This window comes from Dryas octopetala, chromosome 4, assembly GCF_963921425.1.
Source record: "Dryas octopetala chromosome 4, drDryOcto1.1, whole genome shotgun sequence".
Lineage (NCBI taxonomy): Eukaryota > Viridiplantae > Streptophyta > Magnoliopsida > Rosales > Rosaceae > Dryas > Dryas octopetala.
Window position 1 is genome coordinate 11,904,398 of NC_141369.1, and position 19,490 is coordinate 11,923,887.

A 19,490-nucleotide genomic window follows, 5' to 3' on the forward strand; every position below is an offset into this window, starting at 1 on the left:
TTTGCTTCTTGTCAAAAGGGATCTCTCTTAAGAAGAGAACCCATATATATATATATATATATATGTGTGTGTGTGTTTGTATGGGTGCCCGTGCCAGCGCTCCCCCACCCCGCATGTAAGAGAACTCTTTGTCATTGTTAAAACAAAAATAAAGGTGTTCAGAACAAACTAGAACTCTAAACCAGTAACACTCGGGTATAATAAGTTAATAACTTCTGCTCAGTGTCAAGTAAAGTTTAGCAAAGATGTATTTGGCAACATTATTTTTAGAAGTCCAAGGAAAGCAAGATTACAACACAGAAAAGCAAGACAGTGGTAGGCAAAGATGCAGGTTAAATTTAATATTTTGAATAAAAGAGAATAAATGCTACAATAGTTTGGCAGAAAACATGCCAGACACAGATAAATATATATTTACAACTTACAAGAACATGGAAAGATAATATAACTAATATCATTGGTGAAGCTGAATTAGTTGGACAGCTATAAAAATAAGTTTATCGTCACCTTAACAAGCAACATAAACCTGTTATCTTTAATGATACACCTGTCAGTCATATATCCTTTCTTTTTCTTCCGTACAATTGTCAGTATAGTTGCATTTGAAGAATTTTCCTACATCATCCGAGCACCGGCAGAAAGAGAATCATACCTGAAACTGATGAGTTAGAACCTAGAATCCATAACCCAAAACATGGAATTTCGAAAACATTTGAGCAAAGCATATCAAATAATAACCTGAGTGTTAAGCAGTATCTACTTTTAACTTTTGGAGCTCATCTTGGGCACACATGAGCCTACATATAGCAAGCCATCATCCAAGACTGTTAGCATTTTAAGAACAATATAATAATTACACCAGCAAGTGTTGGTTGCTATTTATACCTCTTCTGCAACTCAGTTATTTCATTAAGTAACTCCATTTCCCTCTCATGAGCTGCTTGAGGCTGCAACCAAATACAGACGTCCACTTTATGAAATATGGAAAAGAGAACTCCTAAGATCATCTGATTAAAGCTCAAAACGAGTAGGCTCCAGTAGATAGTTAAAGATAAACTATATTCTAAAGCACAAGGTCCCATCTTGAGGGAATGTGGGAAGTGAACTAATTTCACTTGCATCAATATTGGGGTGGCAATTAAAGTCTTCTCATAGTCTCAGAATCAATCATACCAGCATAGATATAATTTTTTTTAGAGAACACACCAGCATAGATATGATAAACTGAACATAGATATACACCACCCTATGACAATCTGGAGTGACATGATGGCAATAGATTAACTGAATTCAAGAAACATGAATGTTCAGTATAGTTATAAATGGGTTCAGATAGACATTAAAGCATTGATTACTTGTCCAAATAGAAAGGAAAATAAAAGAAATTAAGGCATTAATGCCTGCCACATATCACCCAAAAGAATCCTTGTTATTGGGTTTGGGCGGGATGGGCAAGTGCAACCTACCATTAATCTTTCCATGTGGAAGAATACTGAAAACAAAAACCCAATGCTTTAGTTAAGCAGTTAAGAGTTTAAACACTAAAAGTTTTGGCATATTAACCGCGCCTGCCAGCTTAATTTCAATAGAGGAAGTAGCATAAAGGTTTATTCTATAAGCTTTCCGGAATTAGCATCTTTATCTTACTGTGAACAAATTAGAATCTTGTGTGTGCTCCCAGGCCTGTAGTTAGCATCATTTTGGGGGCATGGAGCAAACGCCAAGCTGAAGATTTTAGGCTGTCAATAGTATTTAAGAATGAGAGAACTTACTGAGGGTGAACTTGGGCATAATTATAACCTCAATTTTAGAACCTCATCATTTTTTGTTATTTGCAAATTTGATTGTAAAAGTTCATTGACCCAGACGCCCCAGCAATGATAACAAAGAAGTGGCACTCTGTAGAGCATGACCACTAGAAATTCTAAATAGATATTAATTAAAAGTCCTTACTTCAATATGCTATATTCAAACTAGTTCTACTAATTTACAACAATCAGATTTGCTCATTTGCTCTAACTTCAATATTAAAAAAGAAAGAAAAAACAGAGACTATAATATTATCTCTTTGTTTTTTACTAAAGTACATTTCCAGACAGATATAAAGTAATCAGGCCCCTTCCATTATCCCTCAAATAATTTTATTTAAGGCATCCTTTGTGGGGCCCATTTTATATAGTATTTCAACAATCCGAACCATCTATTTTGTGGGTCTCTATTCAAATACCCTCTTCAAAAAATTAGACAAATCGGAAATTATTAAGATATCTAATTTTGATCAAATAAATTGACGAACATAATGTAATCGACAAACACTTGAAATGAGGACCATATAATCAAAAGGTTAAATGATTTCCGATTTATCTAATTTTTTGTAAGGTTGATTCTTGAAATGAGACTTAAAATATAGACGGCTTTGATCGTTGAATTACAATGTGAAATGGGTCCCAAAGGAGATACCTTATTTACCCTTAAATAAGGGATCCCACATTAGAAGGGGCCTGATAACATAATTATATGTATGTATTCTACAAATCTTAAACAGCTTATTCTAAGAATATCACAGAGGACTTTATACAAGAGCATCTGACTTTGGAGTTTCAGGATGATTTGTTTGGACGGGATAGCACAGAAATGAAACCCTTTATAACGTACCAAAGATTTATCTGTCATATTCGTATGTGCCTGGGTGGATCCTCCATCAGCTGCACGGTTGGCTGGAGTAAGGGATTAAAACAAGAAGTTAAGATCACCAATTTGAATGAAAAATGTTCAAAATGAAAGGGCATTAATTGCTTGAACCTGAGTAATCAACAGCAGCAACTTGCTTCATTAAACTTAAAATACTCTCCTGTCGAGAAGAATATGAGGAATAAATTTTGATCACACTTGAAGTGTAAATAAGTCAAAATTATTTTGATAGCACATACCCTTTGTATAATATTTGTCTGCAAAACAGAGTTTAACATTGGGAAAAGAGAATAGCCAGAAAGAGCTGATGAGGAAGCATCAGAAGGCGATGTTAGAGGTGATGGTAGGGGTGATGGAAGAGCTGATGGTAGAGGATTTGCAGTTTGCATGTTAATCACCTACATAACCGTAACATTGCCATAAGACATTCAGTAAAAAGTAATAAGTACAATCTTCTTCCCTTAGGATATAAATCCACAATTTATCAGCATAGATGTTTTGATAGGCACATAGGCCACCTACAATCAAAGTTCTAGAACTAAGTCCCTTCTTTCATATTCACAGAATTGTTGGTTGGGCCTGCGTCCAAAACGACCCACATACTCCAAAACTGCACTGATATTGCAGACTTATGTCCTAATTTATAGTGAAAACCAACATAATATGACAACCATCCTAAAAAGTTTTGGAATATACAAGGTTCTTAATAAGCTGAGCCATTTCATAACTTTTTTTCTCTTTTAAGAAATTTAGTATTATCCCACAGAGGAATAGACTCAGAGAAACACGACATCAATGCCTAAAAAACCTATGATAAAAAAATGCAGTCCAAGTTATCGGGATGGTGAAGAATGAACCATTTTATTTTTCATTCACTAAACTAGGATGGTAAGGTATGATGCTTGACTAAGTAAACTATGAGAGAAAGGATATTCGTGTTAAAATAAGTTTATGCCTATTTTTTTTTTTAAAGGTTTCTGTATGCATGTTCCATAAAACATTTAAGAAGTGAGTTCATGCACAGTTCAATTGTAGAGTTGGTGATGATTTGTTACATCAAAACAACCACTTTCAGCACTGCTATCCTGAGTAATTGAGAGCATGCCAAGCATTCATAACCAAAATGGCAAGGAAGTGATTTATCACTAATGATACATTCTAAAAGCTTTTTTGTTTGTCTTTTAACCCATGGGTTGTTCAAGGGTTTGGAACTTGCTCTATTAAAACAATAGTCCTGAATTTGAATCACGCCAACATCATGGGGACACCCCCAATTACCCAATATCTGCAGGAACTGCATGTGTCCCAAGGATTAGTCATATGCTCTCAGAGGTTCAGATACCTTTTTTTTCGGTTGGGGGGGGCGTAAACAGGTTCAGATACCTTTCCTTTGTGAGATCAAAGGAGAGGGTCTGAGGAAGGAGAGGAGAGAGAGAGGGAGGGAGAAGGCAAAGAAAGCATATGGTCGGTTTTTGTTTAAAAAATTATAATGATGTGGAGCAATCAATGAACATTAAATTAATTGAAGGATAAGGATCTCTCCAAATGCAAGAAAATGCAGATAGAGGCAGAGAAGTCAATTCCAAATGCGAAGGGAAGTGGTAGAGTGTAAAACAATTGTTGCCACACATCCTAACAAATAGTGTTAAACCAACAAACTTCATCATTTATTATAGTGCAGGTCTTATATCTAGTAATGAAAATGTCTGAAATCATATACAAGAAGCTTATAGAAAAACTTAAAAGGTACTTTGGCACAATTGTGCTGACCTCAAAACTACGAACCTGCAAGCTGTGACTCTTTTGCAGTATAGGAGTCGGGACCACCTGAAAAGAAAATGTAAATTTATCTACAGTCTTCAAATGACAGACAGCATTAAAGCCAGAATAACCAAACCCACTTTTTCTAAGTCAACATTCTCGGATGTGACTTTGAAACGTCCTTTCTGCTGAACAACTGGTGCCTTTGCTTTCTCATCAAGTTCTTCATTGTTTGCTGCATCAAGAATAACTTCACTAATTAAGAAGACAGAGACTACCTAACAGGTCAGGGAGGAAAAGTAGTACTTACATATATATAGGGGGAATCTAAGTATATAATATATTATATACTTATTCTCTAATATTGTCCTCAAATAAAATGATTAAATAAGGTCCTGCTCCTCTTTTTAATAGGAAACATAATTTACTAAAATAAGGTAAAAATGCACAACAGTAGTGAACGAGCAGTCCACCAAAGGTACAATACAAATATCTAATAACCAGCTAGCTCACACAACTAATACAGCAATAACATAATACAAAAGCACAAAAATGTCAAGAAACAGTTGCCCCCAATCCGCATATAGAAAAAGAAATGGCATCTCTAAGCTCATTATAAAAAGATTCCCACAAGGAAGCCCAAAAACATTCTCTCCCACATGAAGTCTACCTCATCCTCATACTTTCCTTAAAAAATCCTGCACATTTTTTTTCAACCAAATCACCCAAACAACAACTAACAGACAACAGCACAACAAAACTTTTGTCTATTTCCTTTTGTCAAAAGCACAAAATTTCTTAATATACACAGAAGGCCTGAATCACCCAACTGAACGTTATCTCCCTAAGACACTTATGCCATAATCTCAGTGCAAATGGACAACAGAGGAATAAATTTCAATTGGGGAATGACAATCAATCATATTTGATCTAACAATTCCTTAATTAAGGATCTTATTGGAGAACGTGTATACATATAGATGAATTAAAAAAAAAAAAACCAGGAATTGTTCTTGCATGGAGATGACAATCAATGAATCCGAAGACAGCTATAATATCAGAACATACCTGGTGATTTAGATGCTTTAGAAGAAACTTCAGAAAGTACATCATCTGCTGATTGTGAAACTACTGCTGCATTGCAATTTGAATTATTTTGGGGCTGATTTTGCAATTTATCACTGGAGATTCCACTAACTTAAGTTAACTTTTGCAACCAAAATGAAAAGGAATATTAAGGTAAATATCAAATACAATGATTCTAAAATTCAGAGGTACATCAGGAATATCATAACTGAAACAGTAAACAGGCACACATACGAAAAATGACCTACTGCTACTAGTTAACCAATAGATATCAAATTGATGGGTTTACAGCTATAGCTATAAACAAAAAGTAAATAATTAAAAAGATTAGACAACATCTAATTTTCATCATATATGAAGTTGAAGACAATATATTTTTATCAAAAAGGAGAATTCTTCCTTCAGGAACTTTTATGCCGGGTAAATCTATTTGGTTAAAAATTACTCTCAATTGGGTTTGCTTCTTTTTAAGCTAAACATAAGCTTAACTAGTAAGACAGCATAGATTGGAAACCTATAATCTACATACTACCAATTCGAATTTTCACAAACCTAGAAACCCACAAGAATCTGAATTCTGGACCTCTCTTAGAAAGAGATTCTTTCTAAAAGGAACAAAAGTGGGTATACATGTTCATGTTTTCTTACATTTTCCACACTACTTTTTCTTACTTCTTCTAAAAGAAAACCAACACCACTTTCTTATCCTGAAGTTAGGACTTTTGTCATACTGACAGAAATATAAGAATATTTCTTCTCTATATATTGAATTTTTGTGTACTTCCCTACATTACTTGTTAGTTTATTTGTGAACAGAAGTCCCTTTACTAACCACTCCAATTTGGTAGGTACTATCAGTTAGCGTGTATATAGGTTTTCCTTATTTAGCTAGGAATTAATGTCATAGCTGTATAGTTGACTTACCTTAAATGGTATTATGTATCCTGTATAAATATACCTTGAGATATATTAAAATTTATTCAGCCATATTATCAAGTTGGTATCAGAGCCTAGGGATCTAGGTTTTTCCAAAGTTTTTTTTTTTTTTTTTCGCGCTACAGTACCCGCTACAGTGTCGCCGCTACAGTACCCGCTACAGTGTCGCCGCTACAGTACTGCTACAGTGTCGCCGCTACAGTACCGCTACAGTACTGCTACAGTATCGCCGCTACAGTACTGCGAAAAAAAAAATTTTTTCTTTGTTCTTGCTGAAACCCTAACCTGAAGAATTGCTGCTGCCGCACCCTTCCAAGAGCAACTCTAGCTCTTCTCTTGTGCTGCTGCTAGCCTATCTTCTTTTCTTAAAATCCTAGCTAAACACCATCAACAAACCCTAGCCAAACAGGAAGGTGCCGATCAGCCAAGCCGAAACCCTAGCCTCAATCTTTCTTTGAAAGAAATCCTAGCCGCATCCTATGTCTGACGAAATTGTCACTGCCTCTGCCAGCAAGACCCCTGTGATTTCTGAAAACAAGATGTCATCCATTGTGACTTTTCAGGAGACTTCTTCTCCAATCCATATCAAATTAGATGGTACTAATTATCGTATTTGGTCTAAGATTTTGGAGATGCATATTGCCGGCAGAAATAAGAAGGGCTATATTACAGGCAGGAAGGTTGCACCTGCAGAGACTGATCCGACCTATGATGAGTGGGAAGCTGCAGATGCCATAGTGAAGTCATGGCTCATCAACTCCATGACGCCCAATCTCATGTCTCATTTCGTTCAGTGTGGAACAGCGAAGGAGGTTTGGGATGCTGTTAAGAGGAGCTATCTTGATGCCTCTGACTCTTCTCAGGTTTATGAATTGATGAAGAAGACCTTTCAATTGCGTCAGGGTGGCCGACCTCTCACTGAGTACTATAATGAGCTGAACTCCATTTTCATGGAGTTAGATTATCGACGGCCTAATGATATGGAGTGTACAGCTGATGCTGAGAAACAGAGGAAGCGTATAGCTGAGGATCGGGTTTATATGTTTCTTGCAGGTCTTGATCACAGTTTGGATCAAGTTAGCAGTCGTGTTTTGGCTGCTTCTCCTTTACCAAGCCTGGAAGAAGCCTACTCACTGGTTCGTCGCGAAGCACAACGACAGGTCACCATGGGAACTGAAGATAGTTCTATGGCTTCAGCCCTGGTAGCCCAGAAAAGCAGCTTTCGGCCAGCCCCTCCTGCTGTTTCCTCTGAGCCTTCTGCTCGCCTCTGCACTTATTGCAATAGTACTCGACATACAGTGGATGTTTGCTGGAAGAAGCATGGTTACCCGGAGTGGTATAAGCTTAAGCAAGCCGAGAGAAGGAACAAGAAATCCTCTCAGTCTGCCCTTGTTGACACATGTCCTTCTTCTGCTTCTCAGGTCTCTCGAGTTTCTTCCCAAGGAGGAGGTAATTTTGGTTTTGCATTTCTTTCTTCTACTAACACTTGGGTTATTGATTCAGGGGCTACTGATCATATGACTAGTAAGTCTTCCTTGTTCAGTTCTCTAATACCTCCGCCTGTTAAGTCTGTTCAGGTTGCCGATGGGACTCCCATGCCGATTACGGGGGCCGGGACTGTCTCTCTTTCTCCTTCATTCTCCATGTCTTCTGTTTTGCTTGCACCTAATCTCTCTAATAGTCTCCTCTCCATTAGCCAGATTACTAAAAGTCTTAATTGTTCTGTGACCTTTCATTCTACTCACTGTGTTTTTCAGGACAATCTCACGAAGATGACGATTGGCACTGGTAGGGAGAGAGGGGGTCTTTACTACTTAGAGGGGACCCGACAATTGCAGTCAGAGTCTAGCCGTGGGCTTCAAGTAGGAAGAGGAGGGTCTGAAAGGGAGAAGATTCTTTTATGGCATTGTCGTCTTGGACATCCATCGTTTGTCTATCTAGAACGTTTGTTTCCTAGGTTGTTTATCAATATTCCTGTTGCTAGTTTAAGGTGTGAACAGTGCATTTATGCAAAAAACCATCGTGTTCCTTTTAAAGTGAGTTTCAATAAAAGCTCTATTCCTTTTTCATGTGTTTATACAGATGTTTGGGGTCCGTTTTCTACTCCTTCTGCTTCTGGTCATAAATATTTTGTGTCTTTTATTGATGACTGTACTCGGGTGAGCTGGGTGTACTTGCTAAAGTCTAAGAGTGATGTTATCCATGTTATTCCTAAATTTTACAAAATGATTATCACACAGTTTAATTCTCAGGTTCAGGTATTTCATTCTGACAATGGTCGTGAGTTTGTTAATCAGTCACTTACTGATTTCTATACACAACATGGCATCATCCACCAGACGACGTGTGCCTACACGCCACAACAGAACGGCATAGCAGAACGTAAGAACCGTCATCTTCTTGAGGTGGCACGGGCCTTATGTTTTACTATGCATGTTCCGAAACGCTTCTGGGCTGATGCTGTCATGACTGCTGTCTTTCTTATCAATAGAATGCCTGCTCGTATCATTGACTATCAGACCCCATTGCGGATGTTGTCACGATTTCACCCTATCCCTTCTGCCCTAAATCTTTGCCCTAGGGTCTTTGGTTGTGTTTGTTTTGTTCATGTTCACTCTCTTCATAGGGATAAACTTGATCCCCGTGCTCTTAGGTGTGTTTTTCTTGGTTACTCTAATTCTCAAAAGGGGTATAAATGTTTTCATCCTCCTACAGGTAAAATCTATGTGTCCATGGATGTTGAGTTTTGTGAGCGTGTGTCTTATTTTTCTGGGGAGGTCTCAATGGTACCTCTTCAGGGGGAGATTCGAAGTAAGGAAGAGGAACAATTGTGGTTGGATGAAAAGAGATTGTGGATTTCGGGTAAGGGGGAGGATTCAGCTGTTTCGGGTTCTGATCCTGTGATGGCTGAATCCGAACCTGAGGAAAGGCCGGCCCGGTTGTTCCAAAAAGGCTATACTAGGAGAAACAAAGTTACTACTGCTGTGCCTCCCTCTAATTTCAGTACTCCTCTTGATGATACTACCATGCCATCGGATGACTCTTCTAAGATCGACTCTGAGGTACATGTTTCTTTCCCTATAGCTTCAGTTTCAGATACTGATTTGAATCCTAACCCTGTAACTTCAGAATCTGCTGACTTGGATTCACAAGTTGGTGGTCCGGATAGAAGATATCCCCTTCGTGAACGTAGAGAGCCTGATCGGTTGGGCTTCTCTAAATCATCTTCTAATGTAGTTTATCCTATGTCAGATTTTGTCTCTTATCATCGTTTGTCTAAGTCTCACCTTGCTTTTGCCCTTCAGTTGTCTTCTGTGTCTGTTCCTAGTCATTTTCAGGAAGCTCTTGGAGATCCCAAGTGGAAGTCTGCTATGGTAGAAGAAATGAAGGCACTCCAGAAGAATTCTACTTGGGAGATGGTCGAGTTACCTCAGGAAAAGAAGACAGTAGGGTGTAAGTGGGTATTTACAGTGAAATATAAATCAGATGGTACAGTTGACAGGTACAAGGCTAGACTGGTTGCCAAGGGTTACACCCAGACTTATGGGATTGACTATCGAGAGACCTTTGCTCCTGTGGCCAAGATGAACACTGTTAGAGTCATACTTTCTCTTGCAGCTAATTTGGATTGGTCATTACGACAGTTTGATGTGAAGAATGCTTTTCTTCATGGTGATCTGATAGAGGAGGTGTATATGGATCCTCCTCCAGGATTTACACCGAAAGGAGGCAAGGTATGCAAGCTGAAGAAGGCGCTTTATGGACTGAAACAGTCGCCGAGGGCTTGGTTTGGCAGATTAAGCCACTCAATGAAGGCATATGGTTTTAAGCAAGCCTTGGCAGATCACACCCTGTTCTATAAACGAGATGGTGATGATATTACCTTGCTTATTGTTTATGTTGATGACATGATTGTTACAGGTAGTAATCCAAGTAAGATAGAGAAGCTTCAGGGTTATTTGGCTAAGGAATTTGAAATGAAGGATTTAGGAGCTCTAAAATACTTCTTGGGCATTGAAGTGTCTCGGTCCAAGCAAGGAATTTTCCTCTCTCAACGGAAGTATACATTAGATCTCTTGGCTGAAACTGGTAACTCTGCCTGTGAACCTGTGGATACTCCTATTGAGGTGAATCATGGTCTGACTATCTATCCTGATCAGGTTCCGACAAACAAGGAAAGGTATCAGAGGCTAGTAGGGAAGTTGATCTATCTAGCTCATACTAGGCCTGACATATCATATGCAGTTAGTGTTGTGAGTCAATTCATGCATAATCCAAGCAACCGACACATGGATGCAGTGAATCGTATTTTGGCTTATCTAAAGTCCTCTCCAGGTAAAGGTATTATGTTCTCCAGGCATGGACACCTAGATATTGTGGGATACACTGATTCAGACTTTGCTGGGTCCAGATTGGATAGGAAGTCTACTTCAGGGTATGTGTCATTTGTTGGAGGAAATTTGGTGACTTGGCGGAGTAAGAAACAGAATGTGGTATCACTGTCTAGTGCAGAAGCTGAATACCGTGCCCTTCATCATGCAACTACAGAGATTACTTGGCTCAAAATTCTCTTAAGTGAACTCGGGTATGGTCCTCAGAAACCGATGATGCTCTTTTGTGATAACACGGCGGCTATTGAGATTGCTAATAATCCTGTACAGCACGATCGAACCAAGCATGTTGAACTTGACAGGAACTACATCAAGGATAATCTAGATGCTGGTGTGATAGAGGTTCCTTATATTAGGAGTGCGGATCAGCTGGCTGATATGATGACTCATGCTGTTGCTAGTGGTCTATTCCATGCATCGCTATCCAAGTTGGGCATGAGCGATATCTATGCACCAACTTGAGGGGGAGAGTTAGCGTGTATATAGGTTTTCCTTATTTAGCTAGGAATTAATGTCATAGCTGTATAGTTGACTTACCTTAAATGGTATTATGTATCCTGTATAAATATACCTTGAGATATATTAAAATTTATTCAGCCATATTATCAAGTCTATCCATTCTATCATATACAGCATCACTGATATGTGAAAACAATGATCATGAAGTTAGCATTTTACACAGACACCTTCCTTAAATGCATCCAAAATTGGTTAGGATCTCAAGAAGTATCATCTTTTTATATTTCATATGATTTTCTTCCAGATGATGACTTCTGTTTTTTCCTAGTGTCTGATTCTTATGTCTTGTTCAATAGAATAAATTATTAAACTTATTGTTCCTACATTTAGAAAAAAGAATTAAATTTCTCAAGAAAAGGGAGAAGGAATTCAATTTCAGAGGGAGTCAATACCAACTGATTAGTACTTATCAAAAGTATCATTTAATATCATTAAATATATATATATATATATAAAGCTTCATTATAAAAATAAAAGAGAATTATGGAGTATGGACAAGTTCTTTTTTTTTTATCCCTGTAATATTGTGTATAATGTAATCTCAGTCAGCAAAATTTCAGTGTTAATTAAATCAATTTAAATGGCATACCTCTCTCCTTTAATAAGTGGATCAGTACCATCTGAAAATAGAATGCTGCCTGATGAGCATTGCTTTTTATGTTGAGGAGGCACAGCCATGGCCTCCACAAGTTTTCCAGTGTTATCTACATTAGGCTTTTCACCCAAATTGCTTTCAATACGATCATCATGACGAGGTGAAGAATTCCGTGAAATATGTTGTTCATGGCTAGAACTGGCAATGCTACAATCATCATCGGATTTGTCACTTCTAGATCTGGTATATAAAAACGTGCATACAACATGATTAATCATTATACTGATTGTTAGGTCTTGCAACTAATTTATACATAACATTTGCTTCTCTGTTTTTGAAATCAAGACTCGAAAACCTAGAGTTATAGTAGAGATATCCCAGATAACATACTTGGCATCGTATAAAGTTATGTTAAGTAATGGAAGAGGAGCTTGTTGATTCTGAATCACATCATTATCATCCTGTGAAGCATAAAATCATCAGTAGCCGCAGAAAACAATTTTTATAGATAGGCATGCATATTATGGATGTACACATGAAGTATTGTTATACTCCCATAAATGTACAACCAAAGTGATAAATACCATGTCTCCAACTGGGTATAAGTTTTGACATTGTGATTGTTTTTGATGCGCATCAAGAGCAGACAGAGAACTAGAATTCCCCATCTGAATATTATCAGGTATAGGGTCATCAACATCCTGGATCTGGTAGAAAGAAAAACATATTTTAGACCATCATTAGAAGTTTCAGGAAGCATATAAATACCTTCAAGATGGATATTTACCAGGGAAGCTTGAGCCTTCATATCTTCAAGATTGAAGTTCCATCCACTAATTCCTCGTTTATATTCATTCTGCAATATATTTAAATATATAATAAAAATAATAAGGCACTGATAACCAATATCAAGAATCTGAACCCCAGTAGTCCTTGCACAGGTTTAAATGAGTATAATTAAAATATATATATAGAGTGAAAAGATACAGCATCAGGATTTATAAAATTTATAAAAACAAAAGTAACAAAAAGCAGGATCATGCTTAACTGACACATATAACCAGGGACTGAAATGTAACATTACAATACTATTACAAACCCATACCTAAATACAAAAATAATATTCTGGAAACAGATCAATTGAAATCAACTCAGAATAATAGAAAGCACTGAAACCAGATAATTAGCCGCACCTGCATTTTTTTATTTTGATTTTGGATACTTCAATGCTAATCTTTCTATATTTGAATACTGGACATGTAACCAAAAGAGAATACTGGACATGTGTCGAGAATACTTGAGGACAGATTTAACAAGGGAACAGAGAATGTTAACTTCAGATTTATCACAATCTGAAAAGCAACAACAGGTAATGAAAGAAGATCCCTGCGTCTGAGCTTGGGTACTACTCAAGAAGAACTACTTTAAGAAAATTAGCTGTGGATAGCTTGTTTAATAGCAAGAGGAAAAAAAGACAGTGGACTGGATCTGACTTGGCTGCGTAATAAAAGAGGCCATAAGTATTTAAAGAGTTTGAAGTTATGATAAGAAATTTAGACTAATTTGAAGAGCACTGGTGAACTCTTCATACAAACATAATTGCATGCACACAAAACATACATACGTACATACACTAGTGTATCAATCTTGGTTGCAGAAGCCATACATATACATAGGCCCGGACATAGAAACTTTTCTTCCAAATAGTACAAATATCACATGGGAGGAATCAGATGTGTCTTTTTCTTTTTCTTTTTTGGTTTTCTATCTCAATTGAATACTTAAAAAGACAATTGGGGAAAAAAAATAAGGAAGAAAGAATAATGCATCTTATCTTCCAATTGGGTTCCAAACGACTTCCAATCAAATATTTATAGAGACAGAACAAGAGCATTCATCCTGGTTCAGATCAAATTAAGAATGCTGAAGAAGGACTGTCAATATCTATGGTTCATCATGCATCTAGATGACAGAAGATTAATGAGACAAAGAAAAGATAATGGTGATGACAATGGTGCTCATGGACCGTGTAAGATTTCAGGTGGCAACCGATGAGATGGATGTGAAGATTCTGAAATCTGATGAGGGCAGCTACGCTCAGTCAGACTTCAAGATTCTGTTTATAACGGTCCATGGTGCTCATGGACCGTGTAAGATTTCAAGATTCTGTTTATAACATTATAGTATTTGACCTATATTCAAAATCTAATTAACCATAAATTTATTTAATTTTACACTGCAAACCAATTTAGTCATGGTAATGATAATATATTTAATAAATCATTTAATTTAACCTTGTTAAACAGTATAACCTTAATAAAAATAAGAAAAATAAAACAAAATATTTGCAGTACCAAATTTCTCAACAAAATATCAGCATTAGTCTAATTTATTAAAGAAAGAAGATTCCTGCCTGTGATAGTTCCTCCTTCTGCCCATCTGGCATTTTCTTTTGTGCAAGCATATACTCTTCCTTTCTCTGTCATTGGTAAAGACACACTTTCATGTAAATAATACTCACCACTTTAGCTTGAAAAAGTAATAAGTATCAAGAGTCGCATCAACAAAAACGAATTGCTAACCTTTAATTCCTTGATGCGATCACCTAGAGCGGGCAGCCCCTCCAAAAGTGTTCTTGCAATATAATCATTTGACCGAGCTTGCTTAAAGAAAGAATGCTTCAACAACTTCTTGGCAGAAGGTCGTTTTGAAGGATCTTTTACCAAGCAACTAGCAATCATCTGCTTGAAAGACTGAAGAGAGAGAAAAATAAAACAACAAAAAATAAACATTTCTTGCGTAACTGCATTCTGAGATGAAAGTTCAATACAAATTGTTGAGAGGATACCTTAGAAAACTTCCTATCCCTTTCATAATCAAGGCCAGGAGGTGCATTCTGCAAGGTCATGAGCAGTACCTAGCAACAGCAGATTGGCTTTAAGTTCAATGAACTCATAATATTCTCAAAGATGCTCATAGAAGGATACAGTATCAATTGATATGCACCTTCATTGGAGGATACTTTGAGAAAGGAGCATGGCCATGGGCAAGCTCCAACGCAGTTATACCAAAAGACCAGATATCAGCCCTGCACAAATATGTCAACCCAACCTTAACACCATGCTGCCTAATAATTTATAAAAAAAAGAAGAAAAAGAAAAAGAAACGAAAAGGAATGTAGAAAGAGCAACAATTTAAAGAAAACACCAGACTGACTTGAAATCATAACCATGTAGTTGCTCCATAACCTCTGGTGCCATCCTACAAAACAAAGATACAAAACGTGATCATATAACACAAAGTAATAAGAAAGATAAGACTGAGAAATCAAGCTTATGCTGTTTGGACGTTCAAAATTAAGTTTATTACTTAAATTTTTAACAATAATCCAAGTTATAAGTGGATTTAATTAATATATACGTCCTCTGGTGAGGTCAGTTAAGATGCACCAAGGCCCTCGATGACCCGCCAAAATCTTATAAGGCATGTCAGTATCTTGAACAATTAAAAAAAAAAAGGGAATCTAATCAAATGTTTAGATGTACAAACTCACAAAGTAGCAAAAACAAGCATACCAGCAAGGTGTTCCCACAAATGTATTTCTCATACGCTGCCTATCACCTGAATCAAAAAGGCAAGCAGAAACACCAAAATCTCCAAGTTTGATTGCACCACGTGCATCAATGAGAATATTCCCAGCCTATAAGAAGAATTTATAAGAGAATGAAGAGAAAAGGAACTAAAGCCACCCATAATAATTCGCATATAGTAAATATGCAATTCCAATGAATAAAGAAGGGACATTTTATGCGTAAGGATTCAAACTTAACCCTACTTAGTGCAGGCCAAGGGAGGTCAAGAGTGTTTTTGGGACATATGGAAAGGCTCTTTGGGCATGGCTCAGGTAACCGTCAAATTATTGTAAGCGTAGATTGGTACAATTGTGTAGCAAGTATCAAAAAACCATGACAAATCATTTGGAATGATATCAACTGTAGAATAACCTGATACTTACAGAAAAAGGATGACTTGTTGACTTCTTGAAGATACGAGAGGGGTAGCTTTTCTCTCAGTAATTTAAAATACGATATAACATAATGTCGAATAAGTTGTCCCTATTTCATAATGCAATGAGCTACATTATTTCACAAACTCTTTACCAGTGAAAAAAGGTAGACGAGCCTTTAGCTTAGTTTCAATTATTAAAAAATTAAAACTTTAAAAGTGCATACATGGATACTTATCAAAATACAAAGGTACATTGTTCGATGACAGCTACTTCTTATCAAACCATAAAATACAAAGATAGATATGTTACTAGTTGTATCTTAATAGAAAAAGGCGGAAAATTCACGTTGAGGAATTCAGAGTACATCTAGCAAACATGAATGTTGTAAATGAAAGAATTTTGACTTTGTAAGGAAGCCGGAACTATAAACAAAGTTGCAAAATCCGTAAGGAGTTTAAATGCCATTTTGTGTTCAACAGTTATAATACTGAAAGAAATATGACTAAAAAATCAGGAAAACCCTTAAGATTTAAGAATTTAACTGTAAATAGTAAATACAGTACAAAGAGTCTTATGAATCATGATAGTATTACTAACAGAGTTACCATACCACCAAAAGCATTACAAGTTCAAGACATAAACAAGGAAACAGCTTCCAAATTTGTGAAACTAGGCATGCAACCCAGCAACAATAAAACTAGGAGAAGCAAGTGACCACTGACTAATACATACAAAATGCTTACTTTGACATCTCGATGAATGTGGCCATGATGGTGAAGATACTCTAAACCCTTCAAAATATCACGTAATATAGTGGCGATTACTACTTCCTCAAAACCATCCGGGTATGCAGCCTTCAAAATGTGAAGACAAGAACCCCCAGCCATGAATGGCATGACAACCCACAGATTATGATCACTAACAAACGAACAATGCGATTTGAGGACGTTAGGATGGTCAACCAGGATCATTGTTTGCGCTTCACGGGAAATGTTGTTCTGGAGCATATAAAAAAGCATTAAAACAAATATCACCATGCAGAAATCACGGGCAAACTAAACAAATACTCAAGGTAATTTGCAATTGAATCATGGCCAAATTATCAACAAGCATAAACTAAATGTATGTATTCTCCAAACCTACACACCACATTCCCAAACCAAATGTTGAAACTGAAACTAGCTGAGATAGGCAAAATTTGGATCAATTCTCAATTGGGTAGCACTTGTAAAACATACGGGTGGGCTCATTGCCTTCAAATTTTGTATATCCAATTGTTCATATAGTACCTACCTACTCTACTCACTAGCATTGACCAATCAAATTTACCAAGAGAAAACGAACCCAGATCAAAAACACTAAAATAAAAAATAAAAACAAAAATGGGATTCCGAAGGATACCAGATCGCAATTGTCGCGTTCGAAATCGAGGATTTTGATGGCGACAATCTCATTGAAGGACTTGCAGAGAGCACGGTGTACGGAAGCGCTTACACCTTGGCCAACCTCCTCATAGAGCTCGTAGTGCTCTGGTCCTATAGGGTACTTCTTCTTCTCCATCCTCCTCAACAATCCAATCTCTCCTCTTTTTCTTCTCCAACTATTTCAGATTAAGCGAAGTCACAAATGCAGCAGCAGCAGCAGTAGCAGCTCATTGGGCGCAGAGAGGCAGAAGCAAAGAAGAAGAAGAAGAAGAAGAAGAAGAAGAGAGAGAGATCGAATGCGAAGTGTGCATTGAGAGGAGCATTAATGGCAGTCACATGAGAAACAGAGAGAGTGAAGGAAAAGAAAAGGAAAAGGTAGCGAAAGACATTGAATACGAAAACGATGACGACGAAGGAGGTTGTTGTTGTTTTTTGTTGTTTGCAGGGGGCTGTTGGTGTTGGTGTTGTTGTCAAACGCTTTCTCGTGAACAAATTGAAAGCTGAGATTTTTAAAATTTTGATTTTAATTTTTTTTTTGGTTTGGGGTTTTGGGGGAAAGAGAAAAAGAGAAATTATTTACGAATGGAGGAAACGAAGGTATCGGATCGCCGCTAAAACTGTGAAGAGAGAGAGAGAGAGAGAGAAGGAAGGAAACGTTTGTATGCAGGAATCCCGCCAGGCCGCCACTTGTTTCTTAATTCACACTCAATTTTCCTTTTCCTTTTCCTTTTCTTCTTCTGCTTTTTCCAATCTGGTGGCACGTGACTTCCACGTGTTGTAGTATTTTTTCGTCGATTTCATTAAGCCCACGTACACGCAATTTACTTCCTTTCCCTTTTGATTTTGTCACAAGTTGCCCAAGTGTTCTTTGAGAAGGAGGGGTAGCAATATTTTACGCGACAAGAAAACAGGACTCAAAATAAATTTGACATGAATTTAGTAGATATTGGTTAACCATTATTGGATACAAATTTCATACAATGTCAGGTTAGTATCAAACATGAGTAGAATAGTTATGACATGATAAACACGTTTAATGAGTATTAATTATATGAACAAAACGAGTAATTTTTCTCAATCTCTACTAATTAAATATGGAAGTCATTCTACTAAAATGAACCAAAATATTTTTTGAGTCATTTTATTATCATATCATTTCAATATTTTATTTAAATCATTCAGTTGTGTTCGTCTATTTATTTGATTATATTTAGATAACTAAATGGTATTCGATTTAGTAAATTTTTTTTTTTTTGTAATGATTCTTTTTGAAGTAGGCAAAAAAATGAATAATTCAAATTATGAAATTAGGGTTCTAAAAGATGATTAATTTCGTATTAACTTGTTAACCACATGTTATGAAAGGATATACTAGAAATGGACATAAATTTATGCCATTGATCATTTATCGCCCAAAAGAAAATTATCTCATAAAAAAAAAATATTAAAGTGGTAGTTATACCATTTTACTTATAGAATTAATGTTTGACAATTGTTGACACAATCTCATCTTGATATTTTTTGCTTGCATTTTGAGTTTGCTACATCTTCATTAATATATATATGTATATATATATATATATATGAAAGAATCATCAGTTTCAATACAATTTTTAATTTACATGAATTTTGATAAAGGGTATCGAGTTATGAATTTATATGTCACACAAACAGATTTAATGATTTATAAATCTAAACTCTATTTCATATCAAACTTGTTGGATATAAAAGTTAAAAATTAATATAACAGTTTAACATTCGAATTTCCACTATGACTTAAAAGGAGTAGAGCAATATCAAGTATGTATGCAGCAAATTACAAATTTTTGGTACGTTGCGCCAACAGCAATAAAATAAATAAATATAACTAGCCTATTGTTATGTGGTGAGTCTCCTATTGTCTTTATTAAAACTCAATGGATTTTAAAAAAATTAAAATCAAAATCCTTATGTCAAATTAAAACATCTACATTACAAATTAAAATCCTTATGTCATATAATGGTGAAAAGTCTATACTTTAGTAGTGGTAATGTGTCTGCCCATATCAAAAAAAAAAAAAAAAAACCATTTAAACCTG

The 19,490-nt window shown here is 36.3% G+C and overlaps 1 protein-coding gene across 4 annotated transcripts; it reads right to left on the minus strand.

Annotated features, from left to right (window-relative positions):
• Positions 1-333: 333 nt before the first annotated feature.
• On the minus strand, positions 334-17,640 carry LOC147286863 (Protein kinase superfamily protein). 4 transcript variants are annotated; one of them, XM_086239675.1, is made up of 21 exons: positions 17,390-17,640; positions 16,732-16,986; positions 15,555-15,679; positions 15,196-15,240; positions 14,986-15,067; positions 14,828-14,896; positions 14,562-14,732; positions 14,393-14,458; positions 12,767-12,835; positions 12,564-12,686; positions 12,370-12,440; positions 11,974-12,219; positions 5,521-5,633; positions 4,593-4,687; positions 4,477-4,518; positions 2,931-3,089; positions 2,803-2,851; positions 2,656-2,717; positions 886-947; positions 739-797; positions 334-652 (listed from the first exon to the last, which is right to left on the minus strand). In XM_086239675.1, exons 1-20 carry the CDS (start codon positions 17,546-17,548, stop codon positions 746-748), a joined length of 2,115 nt encoding a protein of 704 aa, XP_086095801.1. In that variant the 5' UTR covers positions 17,549-17,640; the 3' UTR covers positions 334-652; positions 739-745. The 4 variants fall into 4 exon arrangements, with proteins under 4 accessions (XP_086095801.1, XP_086095800.1, XP_086095802.1 ...); XM_086239674.1 differs by having other exon boundaries at positions 4,462-4,518; XM_086239676.1 differs by lacking the exon at positions 2,931-3,089.
• Between the last annotated feature and the right edge of the window lie 1,850 nt (positions 17,641-19,490).

Excerpts from the sequence above, each read along its gene's own strand:
- LOC147286863 (XM_086239674.1), bottom strand. The coding sequence starts at position 17,548 with ATGGAGAAGAAGAAGTACCCTATAGGACCAGAGCACTACGAGCTCTAT. Across the intron at positions 15,241-15,554 it reads TTTGTGGGAACACCTTGCTG|GATGGCACCAGAGGTTATGG; the intron begins GTATGCTTGTTT and ends TTTGTTTTGTAG. Across the intron at positions 12,441-12,563 it reads TATACCCAGTTGGAGACATG|GATGATAATGATGTGATTCA; the intron begins GTATTTATCACT and ends TATGCTTCACAG.